At 37.6% G+C, this 21,622-nt stretch overlaps 1 protein-coding gene across 1 annotated transcript; it reads left to right on the plus strand.

Moving 5' to 3' along the window:
* The first annotated feature begins 1,344 nt into the window (after nt 1-1,344).
* On the plus strand, nt 1,345-20,096 carry DR1 (down-regulator of transcription 1). The gene is made up of 3 exons (XM_033115432.1): nt 1,345-2,287; nt 13,825-13,988; nt 19,656-20,096. The coding sequence occupies exons 1-3, from the start codon at nt 2,068-2,070 to the stop codon at nt 19,797-19,799; spliced, it is 528 nt and encodes a 175-aa protein (XP_032971323.1). The 5' UTR covers nt 1,345-2,067; the 3' UTR covers nt 19,800-20,096.
* The last annotated feature ends 1,526 nt before the right edge of the window (nt 20,097-21,622 follow it).

Here is a 21,622-nt window from a genome sequence, read left to right on the forward strand (position 1 = left end):
TCGGATAAACTTGGTGAGGCCAAGATGAATTTAGACAGCATAGTAACTCTTGAAACCAACAGTCTTGTAAACTGACTTACATAAACACTTCATAAAGGGCCAACAACTGAGCCAACAGTTTCACATTCTTATTTTGAAGAAAATTGTCAAATACATTGTTTTATCAAAGAAGTTTTGGTTTGGCTAAACTTAATTGCATTGAAAACCCAGCGTCTGCACTTCAGAAATGAAAGAACTGGCAAGTGTGCTGGAGAAAATGCTAAATGAAAAAAAATATCTAGGGTCTTTCTTAAATAAAACGTTTTAAGAGTACATTTCAAACAAGCCAGTTGCTGTCCAATGTATCAAGAACAATGTATTTGATTAACTAAAGTGCCAAAACAGATTTAAATGGTATCTCGTTTACTTTTTAGAAATTGCAACAACCATTTATAACACAGACTCTTCTAACAAATGACAGTATGAAAAACTTAGCTTTTTAAAAAATAGTGCAATTTTTATGAAGAACTTGACACACGTTGATGTTACTAGTTACCCTGGAGAGCAAAAATCAGAGCTGCTTAAGACACTGTAACATACTCCCCCCCTCCCCCGTCTCCCCACCGCCCCCCCCCCCCGTTTCTTCAGAAGGCAACGTGCAATACACCATGAAAAATTGCTAAGTTGGAACCTCTTAATGCTACGCATTTCCACTACGTTGGATCTTATTTCTCGTTTCCGGTTTAGCCATTAGTAGTGACTGGGAGGTCATGTCACTTCTCAGCATGTTTTGTTTCTCATAAAACGAGAAACTGGGTGGAGGACCAAAAAGAGCTTTGATCCGAATAACGTCTATTAGGTATCAAAAGGTTTTCCTCCGGACTGTGCAGACACAGGAACACCGGCTTCTGATTTTCTCATATCCTATTCCCGAGCCCAGACCTCGTTCCTCTTCTAGCCCAGTTCGGGCTCCTTTAAGGAACAGCAAAGAGAGTTCTTTTAATAAAAGCCAGCATTCCTTTGTCCCTGAACATAGCTGGGAAAGGCTTTCGAAGCCTCAGCTGGTTGAGACCGTAGAGGCGATCCAACCTCGCCGGCGCACCCACCCACTCCATCCCGAGTCTGGCGCCGCAGCCCAGAGCGAGCACGTACTCGGGGTTCTCCGGTACTGTGGGGCGCGCGCTCGCCCTGCTACGGTCCCCATGAAGGAGGGGGGGGATGCCCGGGCGCGTGCCAGGACCGCGGCTGGCGGAAGCGGGGGGCCGCGGGGCCGGGAGGTTCCTGCTGGCGCGGGTGGGGGAAGGGCAATAGCCACACCCGGAACTCGGTGGGGAAGGAGGGAGGGGGGGTGAAGCTTCCGGTAGCGCAAAGGGTGTCGGGAGAAGCTTCCCACAAACCTTCTTCCCTGGCCTCTGGAGGGACCACCGTTGCCGCGGCTTCGGCTTCCACGATCAGCGTTCGGGCTAAACGACCGCGGCGGCCGCCAGTGCTGCTTCCCTTGTGTCTGGCCCTGTCCGTATTCGTTCCCAGGCGGCCGCCCAAGTTCCAGCAGCGGCCGCGGCCGACATGTTGTGAGGCAGCGGCGTGGGTGTCTGAAGGATGGTTTGGCTGAGGCGGCGGCAACGGCTGCTGGCGGCTGCGGCGGCGGCAGCTGGGGCTCCGGCTCTGTAGAGCCAAGCCCACTGGGTGTCCGCCCAGTATACCTCAGCGAGGCCAGTGTCCCTGAACCTTGCCGCTGCTCCGGCACCTTTGGGGACCGGTTGGGCGACAGCGCCCGCCCCTCTGAGGAGACACGAAGGTGTTCCCTGGTGTTCAAATTTCCTGACCACCTTTCTTTTCCTGCCCGCCCTGGGGCAGAATTCTCAGCCCCGCGACTTTCCTCCGAACCTCGCCCTAAATCTGACTGACACACGCTGTGTTCCCTGCCCTCTGGTGCCAACCCTCGCCCCCCCTTCATTTTCTGCCCCCTCTTCTCGTAGAGCCCCCGGGATCACTCTCCGAGGGCGGCCTTTTGAAAAATCTTTGTGGAGTAGTGGACCAGAACTGGGGAGTTCTTAAAAGTCGGGGCGAGAGACATAGGAAGATACGATGGCTTCCTCATCTGGCAACGATGATGATCTCACTATACCCAGAGCTGCTATCAATAAGATGATCAAAGAGACTCTCCCCAATGTCCGGGTGGCCAACGATGCCCGGGAGCTGGTGGTGAACTGCTGTACTGAATTCATTCACCTTATATCTTCTGAAGCCAATGAGATTTGCAACAAATCTGAAAAGAAGACCATCTCGCCAGAGCATGTCATACAAGGTAAGTGTTACGTGTGGGATTTTGTTTAAGTGAAGGTCCGGGGACAGCCTGCTAGTCGCGTGACTCATTCATGTCAAAGCCTTCATTCCTCTCCTCTGATCAGTACTGGAAAATGAAAAAGCCACGCGGGCATGGAGGCAGCGGGTGCCTTCAACAAATTCCTATGTAGTATGCTCGTGGTACTTTTCACCAGCCAATACAAGTAAGGATTGCGAGCATTTAGGTCAGCTAACATCCCCCAAAGGTAAAGTATTAGCAGTCGTTTCAATTTACAGCCAGGTAAGCCGAAGCAACAAGGATTTTGCCTGCCTAAAGAGGAACCTATACATGACAACTGAGAAATTGAAACGTAGATCAGAACATCTGAGAAAGGAATCCAAAAGTACTCCCTTGGAAAATTAAAATTCAGACAGGAAATTCAAGTATGAACAGAGACAGCACCCCTTCCGCACCCGATCTCTTCACCAATGTAGAGAACAAGATGAGTTTTCTGACCACCTGAGTAAAAAAAAAACTTTAACAGGAGTGTGTTCAACGTTTTCAAGTTTGTTGGTGTTGAGTAGAGTCTATTTTCTGCGTTAAAAATGGTTTAATGGTCCAACCGTTCATCCACAAGTTACCAAAGCACTCCAGTTCTATTCTGTAAGAAAAGGGTGAATGTCCTTTTCTTTTCCCCTCTCTCCCATCCTTCTTTCTCTTTTTCTTCTGTGTAGCTCCCTTTGTTCTATGGAGATAAATTTTTAAAGCCTGGTTTAAGAGATTGTAAGAGGTGTTTTTCATGGAACATTTCCCTGTTCTTTCCTGCCCCCATTCCCATTTAGATGTTCACACTCAAGCTTTTATTGAACAGCACTTCTGAAAGTTGCAACAGTTTTTTTCTATCTTTGGAAAGGATTTAGTTCAGTAATAGGGATTTGGGAGACCGTATTCTGATGGTGTGTTTCAAGGATGGGGAGACATATTTACTAGTCACAATATTTCGGGAAGCACATACACCATTATGAAAAAATTGCACTCAATTTGAGGTTATAACTTGCCTTTTATAATAATCCAATTAAAAATCTATCAATTTCTTGATTGCTTTTGAAGTCAGAAAAAAATCATGGTTAATTTTAATCATTTGAGTAGGCTGGTGGTTGTCTACCATTTGATTTTTATAACTTAACTTTTTAAAAGCTGACTTTCCTGTTATTCTGAAGTAGAGAATACATCTGCTCATATTCACCATATCCAATATTTTACTGTCAATATTGACGGAAGGATTAAATGATTCATTTTTGATCTTGAATGATGTGTGGAAGGCAGATATAAATTATACTCTGCCATTTCCATTTCAGTACATAAGGAAAAAAATAAGCCCCTAGGAAAAAGCATGTTTAATTTTAAAGCTACCATTTTTTTCTACTTGTTTGGTATGCTGCATACCCTGGCAAGTAAAATGAAAGCCAAGTTGTCTATTTTTCCTGTGGTGTTTTTTTATTTTCACGTTATATGTTCAATTGTTGTCATAAGTCTTTCTCAAGATTATCCAACACAGATAGCTATAATTTCCTTTTACAACTCATAAAAAAGAAAAAGGATCTTTTATCAACATTGCCTTTTACTGCAAATTGCAAAAGATTTCTAAAGGATCTGCCTAAACATTTGTTTACACCACAGAAGTGGGTATCATTCCAAAAATCTAATAACACATACAATCTGTCTTCTTGGGTAGAGTTTATTCTTTTCTAGGATATATTTAGATTTCTGATTGACATGATGGAATAAAAGTGCAGCTGTAGCAAGCAGTATGCTAAATGCCTCAACTTTGGAATATGCTAAATTCAGTTTAACAACTAGGAAAGTTCCAGTGAAAGCATTTTCCTTTGTGTACTAAGTATGATTTATTAATTTTAAAAAATCATGTATTGACCTGTTATAGTCTAATAAATTTACCTTTTTTTCTTGTAGTATTGATATTAAGTGGATGAAGACCTACCATTTTTGCCCCAAATTTTCCCGTTAGGGGAATAGATTTTATGCATACACATAATCTCATATTACTCTCATATTGCTTAATTATTTTAAAGATTTTTTTTTGTCTTGAGTGGTTAAAAATTTTTTAAAGAAATTTTTCATGTCTGTATATTTTAGGTGTTTAAAGTGTTTTTACAGACTAACTCTGGAAAGCTAGTAAATCATGGTAGATATGACATTTTTTACACTTCCTGTCAGCATTGATTATTTACCTGTTTCCCCGAAAACAAGACCTAGCTGGATCATCAGCTCTCATGCGTCATTTGGAGGAAAAAATTAATATAAGACCTAGTATTATATTATATTAATTTTATTATATTATTGTACTATATTATATTTATTATAGACCCAGTCTTATGTTAAAATAAGACCGGGTCTTATATTAATTTTTACTCCAAAAGACACATTAGAGCTGATGGCCTGGCTAGTTCTTATTTTCAGGGAAACACGGTAGGAATGTAGGATATATCCAAGTGGAATAATAATGTATATTTTAAAGTGATATGAGTCTCACTTGTTGAAGTTTGCAGTTTTAAGTAGTAAGTTTAATGAACTAGATTTCGCTTTAGGACATTTGTTCACTTGCCACTTTACCTCATCAGAGCAAAGTAAGCATTTGAAGCAGTTCTGTAAAATTCAAATTACAGTTGAAGTAATTTCATTGCCATTAAATCTGTGAAATACTATGACTTAGATTTAAAAAATTTTTTTTCTTAATGTCTTGCTTATTTTGAGTTTAAGAAAGTAGACTTGGTATTGAAGATCACAAATACACAAATAGAGGGGTTTCTAAAGTGTTCTTTTTATTCCATTGCTGGTTTCTGTGAACACATATTCTTCAATGAGTTCTAACATGTTCTGTTACATTATGGAAAGAATTGACATTGAGAGTCAAGAGCTGCAAGTTCTACTCTGGAAAGTCTTTCACCTTAGGTAAATCTGTTAAATGTTTCCCCATTTGTGTATAAATAATACTTAATGGTTTCAGGTATAACTTGCAATTATTGAGAATCAGTCAGAGTTGAGAACCTTACATGAAATAATGCTGTAGTAAATAATAATTTAAAAAAATTTTACAGTAGTACTGATTAAAACATAAAGCTGACAGTCTGTTATGTTTAACCTTATGTCATGATGCCTTTTGTAAAGCTAAAGTATAAATAATAATATTTTAAGTGATACTTTCTTTCTGCATTTTTAATCTCTTGCTTCATTTTTTTTTTCACATTTATGAGAATAGTAACTGAAAGTAGTGAAAGTTTTAAGAAGTCTTCTGAGGATTTGCTTCAGCAATTGAATTGCTCCAAGCTATTTATGTTGAGTGCCTTTTTAAAAATTCTAGTCCCTCTCACACTAGTACTTTTGTAAAATACAGTGAAAATGGATCACTAGGAAAACAAGAAGAGAAGATACAAATAAAAGTTCAATTTTTGTTATTAGATTCAATAGACATAAAATTACTCTTTCAAATTGCCATGAAATTTCTTTTTCCCCCCAACTTTGAGATGTAATTGATATATAACATTGTATAAGTTTAAGTTGTACAATGTAATGATTTAATGTATGTATATATCCTGAAATGATTACCACAATAAGGTTAGTTAACACCTCATGTAGTTACTGTTTTGCTATGAAGGTTCTTAAATGGGTACTTTGAATTTCCATATTTAACTCATCACAGACCATTACAAGCAATTCTGGCACAAGTCTATGGACCATACTTTGAGTAGTTTTGCTCTAAAGCCTAAACCACCGTCTATTTTGGAAAGTGGATGTGAAGTAGTTTTGAAATCAGAGGATCTTAGTGATTTCAGAGAAATTGTAATAATAATGAGAATGAGAATGATATTGTATTGCCTAAATAATCATCCATACTGATATTTTTCCCAAAGAGATATATAATGTGCATTGCACAATTTATCACGTAATCAATGCTTTTCAAGTTAGGATTTTATTATTTTCCTTAAAATTGAGATTTTTTTTGTTTTTCTTTTGCCACCCAACAATTACTTTTGAATACTGCTATGTTCTTATGTTCTTGGCGTTGTGCTGGATACTGCCAAGGATATAAAGATGAATGATACTTGATTCCTGTTCTGCTGTCAGTCTCTCATTGTCCCAGATTGCCGGAAGTAGTGATACCATAGAAAATATGGTTCTTAAGGGTCTTCATTCAGATACCTTGCCAGGTTGATGAGCCAAGAAATTACTTTGGCTGACATCCTCTTAATGGATTTTAAGTGAACTACACCACCCCCCCTTCCCTCAACAAACAAACAAAAGAATATAAAGAAATTAGAGAGTGCTGTTCCATATATATATATATATATATATATATATATATATATATATATGATATATACAGAGGTTGCCAAAAGATAGATAGATCGATATATATATACACACACACATTTTTAAGAAAAGAAAAAACTAAATATTGAGTATTAAAATTGTAATACTCAACATACTTGTATACCAATTACAAAAGATGAATACAAGTCATGTTTGACTCCTGCAATTACAAGAGGAGGAGCTCAAAGTGGTTGCCATCAGTGTAATTTTAATACAGTTTTTTCCTTTCTTAAAATGTGTATACATTTTTTTGGCACCCTTGGGGTGTGTGTGTGTGTGTGTGTGTGCGCGCGCGCGCGCGTGCTTTTTAATAAAAAACATGTATTATGTATATGAAGTGTAAAGAATTCAAGCAAACTGTTGTTATAATGGAACTTCAGGATTACATCACTTTTGTGAAATAAGCCTGTATTAAAATTACTATGCTGGTGGAAGTTTTCACCTTTTTTTAAGTGGGTTTCTTGTTAACATCTGTCTTTCAAATTGAAAAGTGTGCTATGTATTTTTTTCCCCTAATATGTGATGTGCTTTTCTGGGCATGGTTTTAAGATAAATGGCAGAGGGTAGCAGACAGACCATGGAGGAACAAGTGATGTGTGTGTTTTACCCACAAATTGTTTAAAAATTATTTTTCTTGTTTTGCTTTTACACTGAGTTCCTTAGAGCCAGTACCATTAACAGTCCATAAAGTTCCTTTGTACAAATTGGAAAAAGGCACTCCTTCCTTAAAACCTTTATTACCATCTGCCAGAAAAAGCACAGATTTGAATACACAAATTATGAATGGCCTTCCTTGGATACCGTCCTGTTGTGCAGTGAACAACCTGCACAACCATAAATAGTGGCCCTGCTTGGGAGTCTTCCCCTTATCCTTTAAGATTCTCCTTTGTGTAAAATGGGATTGATTACTACTACATGGTAACAAATGATGTAAAATATCTCCCTGTTTAGAAGATATTATATCCAGTTATTAGTTAGCTGAAGTGTGTTTAAAATTTGGGTTAAACTCAATGCAGTTTTTGAAATTAAATATATGGCTGCTTCTGTTAAACCAGTTTATTGAGAGTACAGTATTTGTATCTAGCAGCTCATTGAATAATATTAAATATTAACCTTGGATTTACTTGCAAATTTTTTTTGAAAGCAGTGTTCTCAACTTTAGATAGTTTTAAAGGTGAGTTGTTTTTGTTAATTTTTAACCCAAACCCTCCATGGTTAAAGGTAGTTTGGAATAGATTATTCTAATGCCTTGTGTAGTAATTCATGACATTTTGAAGAGTTGTCTCACTATTGTGTTGATTTCTTAATTTTGTAAATTTAATATTTTATATTATGAATATACTTGTTCAACTTGAATTTAGGTGTGATAATGCATAACTGTACATTTGTTTAGGTCCTGTATACTTATTAAGAGAAAGTAAATGTAAGAAAAAAAAAAAATAATACATAGCCCAAGTCAGTTAAGCGACTCTGATGTACTAGACACTGTGTTAAATGCCTTAGATTAATTATTTGTTGATTCCTACAACCCTAAAACTAATACAAATATAATAATGAATATTTTATTCTGTTTCTTTGATAGGCCAGCCTCTGTTCTATACTCTTTATTTATATTCATTTATTCTTCACAGCAACCTGATCTGATGAGATGTAGGTACTGTTACTCTTGTTTTAGAGGCAGAGGTGAAGGAACTTATGTAGGGTCACACAGCTAATTGAGGCAAAGCTGGGAGTCAGTCCCTGGTAGCCTTTGGGCCTGCATGCTTACCTGCTATACTGCTTCTCGTAGGAAGATATTATGAGGTAAATGCTATTCTCGTTTTAGAGATACTAAACTGAAGCTTAGAGATGTTAAGCAACGTATCCAAGGTTACACAAATACAGTGACAACCAAGTTTCAAATTCTACATCTGTCTGATTTCAAAAGGGGGAGGTTGCTTCTGTCTAGGAGAATCAGGCAAGCTTAATTTGAAGATGGAGTTTGATCTGGGCCTTGAATGCATTACCGTCAGCATGACTGTGGGAAACTGGTGCCTGCTGGGAAACATTGAGCAGTCATACTCAGTAGAAGTATGCAGGGATGTAAAAATGGCAGAAATAAACCTGGAAAAGTAGGTGGGACTAGATCTTGGAGAACTTTGGTATAAGGCTAAGTAAATAAGACTTTCGTTAGAATGAGGCAGGAATTCATAAACCATTCACTCAGTTTCTTTTGGTATTGTCTCCATCCAATCTTATTGAAAATATACATTATGCTTTTCCCTTTAAACAAACAAACAAACAGAAATGTTGGCTTCTGGCACTGACACTTAAAAAAATGTCAATTCAAGTTTAAAAATGCAGGCTACCTAATTTTCACAAAATTTTCCACTATATCCCAAGCTCCTGAGGCCAAGAATTAGGTGGTGGTTAATTTTTTCCCAATAAAAATCACAGCAGACTTTATTTGGAGAATGATAAATTGATTGCAGTATTTATGTGAAAGGCCAGAAGTCCAAGAAAAGCTAAGATACCGCTAAAGGACAAATTGGATGACTGTTTTATGAATGCTAAGTTAATTATAATAATTATTATGAAAGGCTATTTTAATTATGAAATTGTAATTGTCAGTGTGGTATAGTGTAAGACAAACATATGACTGGAATAGAATAGAACACTAAAAAAAAGCCTCCCATTCATATGTGACAACTTGATTTATGTCAGCATTATAAATCAGTGGGAGAGGATGGCCTCTTCAATATACAGTGCTGCTATAAGGGATTATCCCAATGGAAAAAAATGGAATTGAACATCTGTATCACACCATATTAACAAATCCATTAAATGATTATATAATAAATGGAAAGGACAAATTTTCCGGAGGCAGAAGAAGGCTACATGAGTAGATAGTTGATTTCTCTAAGGAATGTATTTTCAAGTTAAAGATCATTCTGTTAGATGACCTGGAGGTTAAGACAATGCCTCAGGCTAGTGATATATTCAGATAGGGAACGCAGGTAAAAAGAAAATAGAACCATAACAACTAAGATCCAGGAAAAGATAAAACTCAAGAGGAAAATGTTAACCCTAGTATTGGCCTATGGTCTTTGAAAGGTCAGCATATTAGAGCTCAGATAACATCACTGTTCTCTATGCAGCTCAGTTTTAGGTATTCATAGGGAAGTTCTAGCTGCTCATTCCGGGTCATGATTTCCCTTTCCATGTTCTCCAGATCTGTTTGAAACTGTCCTAAAACATCCTTGGGCTCAGGGCCTGAGAAATATTCTGTGTGATGCCACAGGGGCACCATGTCTGGCTGCTGCAGGTCCAATTGCCTCATGAAACACATCTGAAACAGTTCTGCCGAACATCAGGTAGTAAGCCTATCACTGTGGCCATTGTCGCATTTTCCTTGGTGGTAGGCAAGGGCATCCACATTGTGGATGGGGCATTAGGGACCCAGAACAACTAGTTCTGCTGGCTCTGGATGATTGCTGCATGTTGGGCAGTGCCTCTGACAATGCACATGGTTAGAAATGACAAAGCTGAGCCCAAGACTGGAAGGAGACAGGGAAACCTTGGTCCTGGGCTTTGCACAGACCCAGCTTAGTGATCTCCCACCACCAGGCCTACAGCTCATAGTCCCCTCTCATGACATCATCCTTGTGGTAGAAGAGGGGGATGGTCCCTCCATGTTCTGGGCAATGATGTCAACTAAGTGAAATCGTGGTATTTGTTATGTTCATTTTTTAGAATTCTTTTCCCTTTTGGCTGTTAACGATTGGGTGATTTTTGCTACCTTGTCTTCCAAACTGCTGATTCGATCCTCTGCTTCATCTAAGCTGCTGTTGATTCCATCTAATGTATTCTTCATTTCAGTACTGTATTCATTTCTAACTGGTTCTTTATTATGTTTACTATCTCTTTTTTGAAGTTCTCACTGAGATCATCTATTCTTCCCCTGAGTTCATTGAACATCCTTATAATCAGTGTTTTGAACACTGTATCTGGTAGATTGCTTATCTCCATTTTGTTTAGTTTTTTTTTTCTGATATCTTGTCCTGTTCTTTCATTTGGGACCTGTTTCTTTGTCCCCTCATTTTGGCTGCCTCTGTGTGTTTGTTTCTATGTACCGGGGGTGCCAAAAAAATGTATACACATTTTAAGAGATGTTATCTATGTATTACTTTTTGAAGTTAAATTGAATTACAGTAGCAATGTGTAGTATGAATTTTGCTCAAAAGATGGCATTAATCAAATGAATGCTAGTGTGACTATGTGACAGGCAGGACAGTCAGAGAAAATGGCAGAAACACAGTTGTCATTTGGAGAGCGCAGTAACATTTTGATGTGGTATTTGAAATTCGAGAACATTCTCCTGACTGAACACACCTTGACTTCAAAGGATGTGGTGTACCGTAGAAAATCGGCTACACTGGTGGTACTTCAGGAAGAAATTGAAATGGCATGCGCAGCGATATAAATGGACACTTTGGTCAACGTTGCTCAAGCAGTAGTTCACTGTAATCAGAAGTATCTGAACATTGATGGTAACCACTTTGAGCACCTCTTGTAATTGCAGAAGTCAAATATGACTTGTATTCATTTTTTGGTATTGGTATATATTATTACAATTTTAATACAGTTTTTTCCTTTCTTAAAATGTGTATACATTTTTTGGGCACCCTCTTTATTAGGTTGATCTGCTATGTCTCCCAGTCTTGGCCGAGTGGCCTTATGTAGTAGTTGTCTTGTGGGGCTCTGTGGCACAGTCTCACAGTTCATCTGAGCTAGGTGCTCCAGGTGTCCCTCATGTGGGTTGTGTGTTCTCTTCTGTTGTAGTTGAGCGTTGAGTGCTTTTGGAATGTCAGTGGGTGAGCTGACTGGCTATGAGGACTGACCATGACTGTAGCAGACAAACTGTTGTACCAGGGCTGACCCCACAGAGCAGGATTTGCTCTAGCCAGACTCTAGTGTCTGCCCCTTTAGCTGTGTCATTTGTGGTGCTAATTAGGTAGTACTCTGGTGTGGTCTCAAGCGGGCATCAGGTGTGTTGGTTCTGGGCCTCTTGGATGGGGCTCTGGTGCAGGCCAAGGTCAGCTGCTGCTTGTGCCAGGCCTGGGGCCAGCTGGTAGGAGCTACAAGGTGATCTGCAGTTGGTGGCTACCTGTGCTGGGCTTGAAGATGCCTGGGAGTGTTATGCTGTGAACTAAGGCTGGCTGCCACTAGTGTTGGACTTGAGGCAGCTTAGCAAGAGATACAGGGCATGCGGAGGCCAGCTTCTCCTTGTTTGGGGTTTGAGAGATTTTAGGAAAGTTCACAGCACAGTCCTAGGCTGACCACTTGTGTGGATTAGCCTCTGAAAGAAGTTCTGGCCAGCATGTGAATTGGGTGGGGTGGGGTCTCAGAGAATCACCAGGATGGTGCAAGAGCAGTGTTAGTTAAGTTGATAGAGACACACATTTGGCATCCGCTTGTGCCTGCTGGCTGGGTGGGGTTAGAGCTCCCCAAAGGAACAATGGCACTTGCTGGCACTTTAGTCCAGGAAGAAGCTGCCCCTCCAGCCCTCACCCTGAAGCCAGAAATTCAGTTTCTCCCCATATGTCCATGGTGTTTTTCTAGCTGCTGTCCCTTCCCTGGACCTTAGAGTGAGTGTCTGTGCGTGAGCGAGGCTGTGTTTGGGCACTTTAAGAGGACTCCTGGGTCTACAGCAGCCATCCATCTCACCCAGATGGAATCCCCACTGATTTTCACAGCCAGATGTTGTGGGCACTCCTCTTCCTAGCACTGATGCTCTGGGCTGGGGAGCCTGGTGAAGGGCTGAAACCCCTCGCTCCTCAGTGGGGATCTCTGAGAGATATTCTTCCAGATTCTTAACTGCCACATGTAGGTGTGGGACCAGCCCCGTTTTGTAGCTCCGCCCCTCAGTGTGGCTTCTCTACATGCTTAGTTATAGAAATTCTGTTTAGCTAGTCTTCAGGTAGTTCTCCAGATCGGTTGTTCTGTAATTTAGTTCTAATTTTGATGTGGTCATGGGAGGAAGCGAGCAGTGTTTACCTACTCCACCATCTTGACTGGAAGTCTGTGGTAGTTAATATGATATAGAGAACTCAGAATAATGCCTTACTGAAGTTTTTTTTGGGTGGCAAGAGGGGTCAGTAAGTTAACTTAATTAAAATTCATGTAATAGTACTCTACTTTTGGCATCAGATTATTTCTAAAGATTGATGAAACTAGTTTAACATTTGAAGTAAAGTTGAAATCATTCAAAATATTAACATACAGGAAACTATAACATAATTTTATATACTGTGAGCCAAAAGGAAATTTTATACCTTGTCTTTCTGGATTACAGAAAGCATTTGGAGAATGAACTACTTTCTTGTAAAATTTTCTTTCAAAATGTGAAAAGAAAAAGGGGGGGAAAGAATTTTTTGTTAATGCTTCTATCCTTATAATCTTTATCCCAGTATTTCTGCCACGTCACTTGAAATGTTTTAACAGTGCTTCCTGTTAAGTTTTATTTTCAAGGAAACTTGTTGGCTGAATATAAATGCTGAATTTCATAAGTTATTTCCACCAGTATTTCTTAAACTTGGCAGTCTGAGTGTCTTTGCTAAAAATAGTATCTGTTGGCATATTGGACAAAAGAGCTTACCTATTCTTTCATCCTATCCTACTGAAACTTAGAGCATGTGTTACCAGCCTACTTTTTCTAAGCCAACTGGCACAGAATATGTTATTAACAAACATATTCCAAATATTTGCTTTTTTGGTATTGAGAAACTGACTGACTTAATAATGTTTGATTTACCATGAGTGGTATAGGAAAAATGTTTTCTTACTAAAACCACATGTTCTTACATTAGACTTTTTTTTCCCTTACAGGAAATGCTTTGGGTTTTTAAAAATTAGTCAGAAAGAAAGGAAAAGTCAAGGCCTGTGCCTTGAAATATTTTTTAAGTTTTAACTAATTTGCAATCTAACAGTTAAAAAGTTGATAAAATATTTTGTGTAAGCCATCCAGATAATTACTGTGCAACTATAAAATAGGTAAAATAATTAGAAACCAACAACTACCCCCTCTAAAAAATAATAATAATAAAAAACAAAAACTTAAAGGTTCCATATTGGGGGGCATAGCTGTGTTTTAATCACTCTTTCATGTTTTCATATTTTCATTTACCTAGCACTAGAAAGTTTGGGCTTTGGTTCTTATATCAGTGAAGTAAAAGAAGTCTTACAAGAATGCAAGACAGTAGCATTAAAAAGAAGAAAGGCCAATTCTCGTTTGGAAAACCTTGGCATTCCTGAAGAAGAGTTACTGAGACAGCAACAGGAATTATTTGCAAAAGTAAGTAATGCATTTTAAATTCTTTTCATCTGAATCCTACCCTGTTTACTAATAGAAATCAGATTAGTTTCTGAAATCATTTCCTAAATCAGTGTACCCCAGAGGATTTTCTTTCTGTGGCTGATTATTTGATCATAGAGTTTGATGTTTAGAGATGGCCAGTTTGACTCTGTCTGGCCAGTTATTTCATATAAAAGTAAATATTTGTAGCAACCTGTTTTCTAAGGAAAACAACTCTAAATAACTACTGAGATTTTACTTTGATGTTTTCTCAGATAGAATGACTCTTTTTAAAGTATGAAAAGTTTACCTAAATATTCTTAAGATTTAAAATGTGGGCTGGTGAGAAAATACTCTTATCAAATTTTATGATGAGTGGTAGATAAGAAAAATTTGATTAACACCTACTTTGTAGTTAAATTAGATCTTTTCTTTTTTTTTTTTTAATTTTTATTAGGAAAGGGGCACAGGACTTTTTTGGGGAACAGTGTGTACTTCCAGGACTTTTTTCCAAGTCAAGTTGTTGTCCTTTCAATCTTAGTTATGGAGGGTGCCGTTCAGCTTCAAGTTGTTGTCCTTTCTGTCTTAGTTGTGGAGGGCGCAGCTCATCTCCAGGTCCAGTTGCCCGTTGCTAGTTGCAGGGGTCGCAGCCCACCATCCCTTGTGGGAGTCGAACCGGCAACCTTGTGGTTGAGAGGACGCGCTCCAACCAACTGAGCCATCCGGGAGCTCAGCGGCAGTTCACTTCAAGGTGCTGTGTTCAATTTTAGTTGCAGGGGGCAGAGCCCACCATCCCTTGCGGGAGTCGAGAAATTGAACTGGCAGCCTTGCGGTTAAGAGCCTATTGGCAGCATTCGGAGTTAGGAGCACGGAGCTCCAACCGCCTGAGCCATCGGGCCAGCCCCAAATTAGATCTTTAATGCACTTTTAAAACACTTGAATCTTTAAAAAAAATTTGAAGGGCCAGTGGAGCAGAGAAAGGGAGAAAACTTTTCTTCTGTTTTGCTCCTCAACAGTTCTAATAACCCAGCCTGTGAAGGATTAGCACCCAAGTACTAATTTGAAAAAAGGGGGAGAATTTGAGGCCGTTTTTTCCCTACTAAGATTTGGCTTCTCAAGATAATGGCCTCTCAACAAAGATCTAGCTTCTTATTTGAAAGTGAAAGGCAGTTTTGGGTTAAATAGAAGAAGTGAGATTTCCTACCAGTTACTGTAGTTATCATTAGAACTGGGAAGTATCATTTTAGGTAATCACTTCTAGATTAGCACCACAGTTGATCTCTTTGTAGTCATAACAGCCAGTTTGGTTTACATTAAAAGCATTTGAATTTTAAGTGTTATCAGGCACTAGACACCAGATAGCAATCAAACTAATAAGGAAGTAAAAACTAACATTTATTGAGTTCTAACCATGTGTTAATCATGTTGCCAAGTAATTTACCTGTGTTATTTCATTTAATCCTCACAACAGCCTATGAGATAAGTTTACTGTTAAAGAGGACTAGTGTTTGAGGCGGGCATGAACACGTACAAATAGTGTTATAATCCATATAAATATGACGTAACAAAGAAGGAACAGTGGTGGGAAAAAAATTAATGGCTATCATTTATTGATTCTCTGCTATTGCAGATCACCCAGAGGGTACCAAATTAAATATTTGATGAAAGGAAAAAGATGCTCTGCTAGAAACTTTGCAGAGTTTTTATGACTAATACAAGTTTTATTATAGCTATTTACATATTAAGAAACAGACTCAGAGATGGAGAAACTTGCATGAGATCATTCATTTATTGGTTCTACAGATAGTTACTAAAGTCCTCACTATTCACCAGACATAGTGCTAGGTGCTTAGCTTACAACAGTATATGAAAGAGACAAGAGTTTCCTATCATTACGAGCTTAGTTTATCAGGAAGGATTGAGTTAAACAAATAAAACAGGTAAGTTCATACAGTTAGGAAATTGGAGTCTCAATTCAAACTCCTATCTTCTGTCTCCAAAACGTGCTCTTTCTACAATACCATGCTAATGCTCTAGCCACCATTCTGTCTACTTAAATTTATTTTGGAACGTTTAAGTGGAACATGCTTTATCCTTTCCAGGGCAAAAAGATGAATGTAAGAAATAATTGACTGCCTGCCAAATCTGTCTGTACCACTCTCTCCTTGTCGTCTGCTTTTTATTTCCTCTCCTTTATCACCCTTTTCTCCTGCTCTGACCTATGGGTGAAGATTCTTTGCTCTAGTGAGGAAAATCAGCAGAGAGGTAAAATTATAGCAGCTGCTTAGTACTTCTTCCCTAGAGTACAAAGTACTTAATTAAGTCCTAAATATAAAAGGAACTGATAAGTAAATACAACATCTTTTTCATCTTTCATTTCAATTCATCCTTTAGACTTTATTTTAAATACTAACACAATAGCCTCATTTGAAGCTGTCTTTCACTGCTAATAGCAAATATTTGGAAGGAGGAAACATTAAAAGTAGAGATTAAAGTTAACTATAAATTATAAATGAGTCATTTTAGTATGTGGAAGTGAGAATATTAAGACATAATGAAAATATCCAAAAGAAGAAATGAATTAGGAAGTATATGTCTACTTACCTCTCTTTCAGACTCCCATTTTAGAAGTAAAATACTTGGGATGGACTGGGTAAGAGGGAAGAGGGCAAAAGGAACTCAGAATAAATACCACTGAAAATTTTAATTTGTATAAGTTAATACAAATAAAATTTATCAATTAACAATGATTTTAAAGGCATAAGAATGCTTTTATGTTCCAAGAGAAAAGTATGAGAGCTGGTATGAGATCATGGTACCTAAAAGTCAGTTAAATTTTAAATATAACCGGTACATGTCTTTCCAGATGATTGAATAAACTGTGATATCAAGCACATTTGCAATAAAACCTGTATACAGACTTGAAATTATTTGAATTTTTTTCTGTGCTGTGAAATTATATCCATCTATAGTGAATTAGGCCGCAGAGTAGGTATTCTTAAGTTGATAAATTCACATATATGTTTTGCCCTACAGGCTTCTTAGGAATTCTTAAAATGTTTTTTGTGAAGCACTTTTAGTCTATTTTGAACTTGGGTATTCCTGCCATAAAAGTAAATATGCTTGTGTGTTAGAATAACTGTTTTCCATATTTCTTTATAAAAATGGGTGTAAGTGGTTATTAGAGCAAATACCTGCTTTGTAATTTCCTAAACAAAAAAGTTTTTGTAGGGGAGGTTTAATAGAGGCACACTTAACAACTATAATATGAGGCTGACGACTTTCGTGAGGCAGATATAAAGAGATCTTAACTACAGAGACATCACATACAGGTTTGGTGGTACAGGAATGTGACAATTACTAAGTAGTTGTTTCAGACTGAAACCCACCTTTCTATGCTCCGCTTTCTGACAGCGTCCAGTACGCTGCCAACCACATTGCCAAAAACTTTTTCTAGCTGACTATTGTAGGACTGTTGACAGTAGGGGCCTCTAGAGGGAGATTGCCAGGCTGGAAGAGGAACGAGGCACTTGGGTTCCTTTCTTGGACTTCCTGTTATTTCTAGTGTCTTCAAGCAGCCTAGCGATGCTTCTTCATCCTGGCTTCATCAGTTTTTTTCCTGTAGCAGGACTTGAACTCAGTTTGCAGTGTCTCTCATGGAACGAGCCTGAACATTCATCCCCTTCCTCAGGGATGTGGGTCAAACTTTGGGACTCTCCTCCAAGCTCAGACACTCTAATACCAATCTACGCTCCTTCTTCAGAGATCAATTCCATGGGTCTCTCCTCTAAGCTTTTAAATTAAAAAAATTCCCGCCTTTTCCCTTGTTCCCCCAGTTTTAGGATTGGTGGCTGCTTTCTGTAGTTGCCACCTGCATACCTTAGTGGGTTGTTTTTCTTGCCTTTTCAATTACCTAGTTACCAACTTTATACTTGGTTAACATTCCTTTATATTACATTCTTCTGTTCCCCTAATTAGTGTGACTTCTATCTCCTGATTAGACCCTGAATGATACTGGGAGGAACCAGGAAAAAACTTAGAGGAAAAATAGTATTTCAGTTTGACTTGAAGGAAGAATGGAATTTCAGTAAGTGAAAATCAGGAAATGTCAAATAGAATAAATATAAGCATGAAAAAAAGTAGCAAAAATGGGGGGGATAGTGTATATTTGGAAAACATTTTATGTTCTACTTTTTTTTTTTTTTTTTGGAGCACAAAGTACATGTTACAAAAAAAGATTAGAGAGAGAGGTTGATACAGGCAGTAATTTGGGATACCTTGAAGTCTAGGCTGAGAAATTTGAACTTAAATGGTAACAATTAAATGATTTTTTTTTTAAGTATAGTAATGACCTGATTAGAATTCTCCTCTAGAAATGGTTGGATGATAAATTCATGACAGGTTATTAAGAAAAGTTAGGAATATACATGGTAAAATCTTAATGTTAGAGGTTATGGTGAACATCACTGTTTTCCCACAAAACATTCATTCAGAAAATACTGGGGACCTATGTGTTGGGAATCCAACAATGAATATGGAAACAGTTTCGATTCTCAAGTCTAGTGGAGAAAAAGATATATACTCAGATAATTAGAGAACAAAGTAAATGGGTATAGAAATGCATAGAGAATTATAGCACGTGATATGGAGCACAAAATATGACCTAGAAGGGTCAAGAAAGACTAATTTTTGTTGTAAACGATGACTAGGATTTGGCCGTGCATAAAGGAGGGCTTGAGCTAGGCTTAAAGAACAATTCTGAGAAAAGGCAGAGGGAGAAAAGGGATTGTTTTGGTAGAGATTAATGGGAAATTATATGATCTTTTCAAGAACAGACTTGTTTTTCCCTTCTTTGTGTGGTTTGTCTGCTAATGAATGAAATTAAGTGGGAAGGAGCCTTAGCTGTTGCATCAATACATGTAAATTAAGAAGCGGTCTTAGCCGTTGCAACAGTGCATATATTGCATATGACTGCATCTTGGTTTGTAAAATCCTGTAGTTTTTATAGTTTATATCAAATGAATGGATCTTAACTATCCCACTTAAATTCAGTCCTTGATAAGTGTCTTTTCATGAATATGTGTGCGGGAAGGGTGTGTGTGTGTGCGCGCGCGTGCATATACACGCACACATGCATGTGTGTATTTACAGAGAGAAGAAAGGGGCAGAAAAAGAGAGAGAGTGAGATGTATCACTTGCTGTGATAGAAACTCAGAAAAGAATGCTCAAGGTAGCTACTGCATTCATGTATAATACTTTTCCTTAGGAGTTAGGAATACTGTACTAGAGAGCTTTTAAACTAATTTGTAAACTGAAAAATGTTTAGTTCAAAATTGTAAGTTGAGAGAACAGAAGAATCAAGTGAAACAAAAGGAAGAGAGAAACCCAGGTAAAGAAACCAAAGAGAGAATATTGTGCTTTTTCTGTCAACTTTTTCCAGCTTCTTCAGTTGATCCACAGGCCCTAAATTATGTGACATAAAAGGAGACTATCTATGTAAGAACACCAACCTTAAACAGAGTTCCTGTTCTCCAGATGTACAATATAGTGGTTAGAAAATATCCAGACTTCATAAAGATTAAATCTTCCATTGACTCAGTCTGCCTTTAACCAAAGTGTGTACGTTGTGGGTTTTTAAAAAATTGTTTTTATGTTTTTGGTGTTTAGGCTAGACAGCAGCAAGCAGAATTGGCCCAGCAGGAATGGCTTCAAATGCAGCAAGCCGCCCAACAAGCGCAGCTTGCAGCGGCTTCAGCCAGTGCATCTAACCAGGCAGGATCTTCTCAGGATGAAGATGATGATGATATCTGAAATTCACCAGCCGAGGTTCTATTTCCTCTATAAATGTTTATCCCTGCACAAGAAAACAGTGAAAGAAATGCTTATCAGTAATTTTGTATGCATCTTGGTGGACTTGCCATTGGTATTCTAGGAATGTTTGCTGTTAAGTTACATCTATTGTGCGCTATTCATGTAAAAACCATCTCTTTGAACTATTGAAAATTTAAGGTTCAGTATAATGTCAATTTTGAATTTTTAATGGTGTTTATGAGATTTTAGATAGCGGTGAGTCCTTTATTTGATCAATAAACAGTGTTACAGAAAACTCAAGTTTATAAAAATGCAGTGAAATTTATACAGAAATTCTTAATCTACATTTGCGTTTCCTGTGCCCTTTTAACTAAACTAAAAATTGGGAATTTTAAATTTTGGGGGGGTGCTGTGTGATGCAGTAGACATTAGATCAGGTTGGTGATAAAACGAAGAGTTCAGTTCTGTAGTATCTGATTTTTTTGTCTTTTAAAATGAGTATATATACAGGATATAGGTATATATACACACACACACACACATCTATATACATATATACATATAGATGTGTGTGTGTGTGTGTATATATGTGCTCAGATAAATATACTTGTTAAAAAAATTTTCAAAACAAGACATTAAAAAACTAGGAAGGAGTATGTTCAATAGTGGTTGTATAAATTTGGTGGGCTATGTTTATGTTTTCGATTTTGTTTTTGTTTTGTGTAGAGGTAAAAACTACTGTTTTATTATGGCATAATTCATCTTGAGCTACACTATTACATTTCAAAGACAGCCCAGTTTTGGGGACTGTCATGATTCTTACTATTTCACTCCAGTAATTATTAATAGTATTACTTGCTTAGTCCATCCATGTTTATTGGAACTTGTGAAACAGTTGCTTAGGTTCGGTTGGTTTAACTGAGGTTCATGAATATTCAAACCTTTGCTGGGAAAGAAATGAAAGTTAATAAGCATGCTTGCTATAAAAGAGGGATTTTTTTGTAATTTAACTTATAGTCTACTTATTGTTTGTTTTTAGCATTACTTTTACATTTTCTTGACTAGATGGCCTAGAGTGTCCAATGCTTCCTTTTGAGATGGCATTATTGTCTCCTTCATCATAATTGAGTGATAGCTTTAAAAAATGATTTGTTTTGTTTTAAAAAGCATGTCATAAGTGATCAGCCCTATATGAAACATAAAAAGTAGTTTCAACCTGCTCGTTGAAAGGGAGGAGCTTTAATTTGTTTCTAATAAATAAAGTATGACAGTGATTTTTATAGGAAGCCAGTGTGTTGAAGAAATGGCATCTTGTTTGTATTTTGGAAACAAAATGGAAAAGCCACTTAAGGTAGTATGAAGTAATCTAAATTCCTATGTCAGTTGCCAAATCATGTAAATTTCTATATTTACCAAGCCCAAGGATAGATTGGGGCTGCCAGGATTCTAATTTTAATTGGAGAGCTAAGTAAGTAAAGTTTACAAGTATTAGATTTCTTAATGATCATATTCTGCAGTTTTAGAAAAAGTGAAATATTGTCATATATTTATTAAATACACTTCCCCCATGCCACAAAAAGATTAATTTTGCTGAATATTTTAAAGTTGAAGTTGATATTATATCTGTGAAGTGCTTTGGACAAGATAGAAGAGAATGTTTTTCTTTAAAGTTTAAGTACCAAAGGTAGTTTAGTCTAAGAAACAATAAGTTAATAAGTGTTGGCTTTTCTAATTTGTACTGTAACATCCTTATACTTGCTATTTTAAGTATATCTGTTTCTTAAGTAAACAACTTAGGTATTTTTCCATACCTTTTTTTTCTG

The sequence above is a fragment of the Rhinolophus ferrumequinum genome, chromosome 9 (genome assembly GCF_004115265.2).
Source record: "Rhinolophus ferrumequinum isolate MPI-CBG mRhiFer1 chromosome 9, mRhiFer1_v1.p, whole genome shotgun sequence".
NCBI classification, from domain to species: Eukaryota; Metazoa; Chordata; class Mammalia; order Chiroptera; family Rhinolophidae; genus Rhinolophus; species Rhinolophus ferrumequinum.